At 38.2% G+C, this 4,713-nt stretch overlaps 1 protein-coding gene across 4 annotated transcripts in view; it reads left to right on the top strand.

Annotated features, from left to right (window-relative positions):
• The window catches only part of LOC109475834 (transcription factor CP2-like), a 37,346-nt gene extending 34,174 nt beyond the window's left edge, over positions 1–3,172 (top strand). For all 4 annotated transcript variants that reach the window (XM_019776633.1, XM_019776631.1, XM_019776632.1 and 1 more), the window contains 3 exons: positions 488–630; positions 1,145–1,196; positions 1,355–3,172. In XM_019776633.1, the coding sequence (XP_019632192.1) occupies positions 488–630; positions 1,145–1,196; positions 1,355–1,395 (236 nt within the window). In that variant the 3' untranslated portion in view covers positions 1,396–3,172. The remainder of the gene's footprint in view (positions 1–487; positions 631–1,144; positions 1,197–1,354) is intronic.
• The last annotated feature ends 1,541 nt before the right edge of the window (positions 3,173–4,713 follow it).

Raw genomic sequence — 4,713 nt, 5'->3', positions numbered from 1 at the left:
AATAAACCAGTCATCATCATCATCACTCAGCTTTACATTACACATGTACATGTATTATGGCAGGACACAGTTTTCGCCCTATGGGGATTTCTATAGTTCAAACCCTGGCCTGAAAAGGCTATGTGACTACTTTACCTTTACCTTTCACTTGTCAAAATATATATATAAATAATACATACTTCAAGATCTGACTACCAACTTCATAATTGATTTTCTTTGATTTGATTTATTGAAATTGCAACAGTACATGAGGAACAGAGGCAGCTGTTGCTGGTGTTGTGTCCTGCACGTAGAAATGAATACTGGACAGACAATACTCATTTTCACTTGAGTCTAGTGGGGAAAGTTGTGTAAATCGCCTTTCCCAAGGGCACAAGATCGGTGGTATGTCAGGACTTGAACAGGGGACGTCTTGATTCTGAGTCGCGCACGCTGCCGTTGCCCCACACGACCACACACATAATGTTGGCTTGCTGTGTTTTCCCAGTCTATCATGCAATCTTCCTGGAGAATCTGTGTGTAGAAGAGCTGAAGCTGAAGATTGCCCAGCTGTTCAACGCCTCTCCATCACAGCTAGCTGATCTCTACCGACAAGGTCCCACCGGCATCCACGTCATCATCACTGATCAGGTAATAGCTAGGGTTTTCTTCTAATTTAAGGCCACTCCAATTTAATTTGTTGTTTCTCGGATTTGCCCTGTCCATTTTTTTCTAATATGCAAAAAAAAAAGATTTTAGGTTCTGAATCAACTGCAAAATGCTCAATAAATTACATATTTCGGCCCCAAGGGTTGAACAAAGTCCTTTTCTTCCTAGTTTTTCAATGTAACAATGCATTTGTTGCATTAAAAGTTCAAAATCTATTGTTCTAAATATAAACCAGCCTGATATGTTCACTTCATGGCTCATATCGGAACATTTCCGGCTATCATGGGGTGCCTTGGCCTGTTTTTTTTTTATTATTTCGCCCTGACACTTCTTATTATTTCTGAAAAAATCTGAGAAACAACAAATCAAAAGCATGAGTTCTCTGCATCAGATATCATTGAAGACTACAGGTAGTTGTTCAGGTACAGATCTGGACCTACAGTACCAAACATACACTGACATATTTGTTAACTTGTACATTGTATTACTTTTGCAGATGGTGCAAAATCTCTCCGATGAGTCTTGTTTCGCTCTGTCCATGGTAAAAGGTAAGGCATTCTATGAGTGAAATTCCTCGTTTAATCTTTTTATATTACTCAATCACTTTTTATATTATGATTATAAATTCTAATCAAGTTCTGTTCAGTTAACTTTATCAGCCAGCTTAAAACGTTGTTGTTTATTTGTTTATTTTCTCTCTTTACAGCTGAGAACGACGAAAACAGATACCATGTCATCTTTAAGTAGACTGTTAGTTTGAGCTGTATGTCTTCTGTGGAGTTTTGCGCATGGAGGAAAAGGGAAACTGCTGAAGATACCTTAAAGAGATATAAGACTGCTTCCAAGAAATAGGAATATAGAAACACAGAAAACTTTTTAAAGGATACTGTAGATAAGAGAGAGCACTATTCTTCTTAGTAATTAAAAAAACTACTGGTATGCCCATCTTTAAAAAAGTATTAAGTCAGGAAAAAGTGCTTCTTTGTGTTTTTTCTCAGGGATGACTCAGCAGTAAACATTGTCAATCTGACACTGCCTTGGCTGAATACTGGCTTGCTGTTTTGATGCTGTATTCCATGAATACAGGGGTACCCTCTAAAACAATCATTTATTCAAAGATAGACTGAAATGAGGTAAATGCCCCCTATTTCTAGAGTATATTCCACTTCACCTCACTTGAATGGAGATACATTGTACAACATATCAATCATCATTGCCCCAAGGAAGGTATCAAGCAGATTGGTATGCTTTGATGAAAGGCAATTATACCAGCTATATAGATCAAGACTATCAAAACATTGGCAAGGAAAAATCTCATCGTAGTGTAAGACAAAATCTGTAATGCTAGCGTGTTAATTTCACTTCTTTGGTTCTGTACATCACAGAACACATACCAGAATGGGTCCGTTGCTTAGAAAGGTGGAATCTCAACTTGTACTGTGATGGTCAGTATTTCTAAGTCTAGTATAAAAAGCCATTGTTTTTCCTGCAGTACTGTTGTCTCCTGCTAGAGGTCTCTCTTTACTAGGAGGAATGAACATAATTTATGTGAGATTGCTTCATCAAAGGCTTTAAATTCTCAGATGGATCATGTTGAAGTACTATTCAAGGTGAATAGTTGAGTTGTTTTGTTATGGAGGAAATTTGATAAAGAACTTGTGTTAAAAAAGGCTGAAGTCAGAAGGATACGAACTGTACAAACTTTTGAAAAGAAGTTTCATGAGATTTTTTTACAAAAAGGATGACAGAGGCAAAAGAAAAGTAGAGAAAGTTTTTATTGTGAGATAATTGTCCTAGAGGAAAATGTTGTCTATGCGAAAATGAGCTTGTTTACCAGCAACTGTTGTAAAATTGCAGAGTCAAGAAACTTTCTGTATGTATATTTCTAGCTACCCCCGGTAACTGACACCAAGCGCTTGTCACTATTTATGAACGATGCTGGTAATTTAAGGCTATGTCTAACAGCAAAAACATTTTCTTGTTATAAAGTGAAATCGTATCAAAATAACAGTTTAACAATTACAAAAGTAACAGTGAAAATTGATACAGATCTACTCTTAAAAAAAGATTTTAGGGATGAATTTGCTGATAATTTGCCGTCAGTAGCTTTCATTATTTTTAAGTATCATGGAAACCATGCTATTAATTATGCCTTTGGTGCAAACCAAACCTAGCATAGATAAAGTCTTGAATATGTTTTGCTGGCAGAATGCCTGTTGACTTAATATTCTAAGGTACCCAGTTACTGTGATTTTGGTCTTTCCCAAAGTCCATTGTGTTTATGTTAAATTATTGGTTTTGTATGTAATGATAACTTGTAAGTGTATATAAGGTGGTATCGCAATGAGTACTTCTGTTAAGCGTACATGTATAGCCATCTATACATTGTACATGATAAGGATTGTGTTGTAAGCTATGTATGTAAATGAGCACTTTGGTTTTGGTGATTTTACATTGTTTGAAATGAGCTTTGGGTTAGACTGAAAATGTATTTGATGAAAAAAATAACATTGTCTTAATGTCATCACCATATTGTGGTCTTTTATTCTTTACAAAGTTCTGAAATACAAGTTGTTTCTTTCAGTTTTACATTCTTTCAATCTACATTGGATTCAAAACACAGTCATTATTTATACTAGTATCAATTCTCAGGACTAAACATATTATCTTTAGTACTAGAAAATTGTTGTCTATATATGTGTGAGAACTACAGCATCCTATGAGTATTAGAACCTGCATAGCCTTATGATTTAAAGGCATCCAATGCAATTTCATGAGAGCAAAACAAATTTTATTCTGGATGAGGAAATCTGTCTAATATTGACATTTGCTGCCATTTCTTTGCACATTTTTGTCATACTTGAAGTGTCTGAAACGACTTTGAAACAAGCTACACCAAGAGTCTTTTTTTTGGTACCATGAATAAATTTATAGAACCAGCCTACGATAGAAAACAAGCAATTGTTTTTCGTCAGCAACGTCAGATTTTTACCTCACAGATATCAGTATGCTTTAGGCCACACCAATTTAATTTGTTGGTTCTCGGATTTTTTCAGAAAAAATATGAAGCGACAGGGCGAAAAAAAATAAAAATGAAAACAGGTCTAGGCATCCTATTATAGGCTTAAATGCTACAAAATGAGCCATGAAGTCAACACAAAAGGCTGGGTTAAAATTTAAACATTGAATTTTAATCAAACCACTGCAATGATAGATGGGAAAACTGTAACAACTAGGAAGAAAAGGACTTTTCTCAACTGTTGGGGGGCAAAACATGAGCATTTTTCAGTTGATTCAGGACCAGAATCAAAATTTTTTGCAAATCAGAAAAAAACGAAGAGGCGAATCCGAGAACCAACAAATTAAATTGGTGTGGCCGTAACTTTCTTACTCTGAACTGCGTAAGACAGGCCAGCTGTCATGTCGGTGTGAAGTTTGGAGCTCTGGTCGTAGCAAGACTGCTGGACTTGACCAGCGATGAGATAACCTATGGTGGTGTTCCAGTCAATGGGCTTGGTCGAGGCCAGCTGGATGTAGTATCCCCACGTCTCGTAGAAGCTCGGTGAGAACTGCCCTTCTACCGTAGTGGAGCAGCATGCCAGCGACAGGATCGCGACAACAAGTCCTACTTTGGTGGCCATTTTGTGCACCTGGCGACTTCTGCGTGAGGTGTGCTACCAGCCCTGCAGTATCCACTATATATACCCGTCCTAACGACCTATAGGACTACCTGGTGACTCATTCACTTGTGGTCAGCGGGATTGACGTAGAACCACACCTAGCCTAAATCTCGTGATTACGGAGCGCTGTAGCATGTTGACCTCGACCCTTACTTGACCCCAGGCTACGTTGCCCTGGAACCAATGACGAGTCGGATCGCCTCACCTTTGTACGAAGGCCCACAACGACACTTCCACAGCGCGCTTCCAAGGTACCTTCCATAGCGCGATTCTGCGAACCTTCCACAGCGCGTTTCTGCGAATCTTCCACAGCGCGATTCTGCGAACCTTCCACAGCGCGATTCTGCGAATCTTCCACAGCGCGATTCTGCGAATCTTCCACAGC

The sequence above is a fragment of the Branchiostoma belcheri genome, unplaced genomic scaffold (genome assembly GCF_001625305.1).
Source record: "Branchiostoma belcheri isolate BF01 breed outbred unplaced genomic scaffold, Haploidv18h27 scaffold35, whole genome shotgun sequence".
Lineage (NCBI taxonomy): Eukaryota > Metazoa > Chordata > Leptocardii > Amphioxiformes > Branchiostomatidae > Branchiostoma > Branchiostoma belcheri.
The sequence above is the reverse complement of the archived record's forward strand: the minus strand, read 5'-3'. Positions and strand labels throughout refer to the sequence as shown.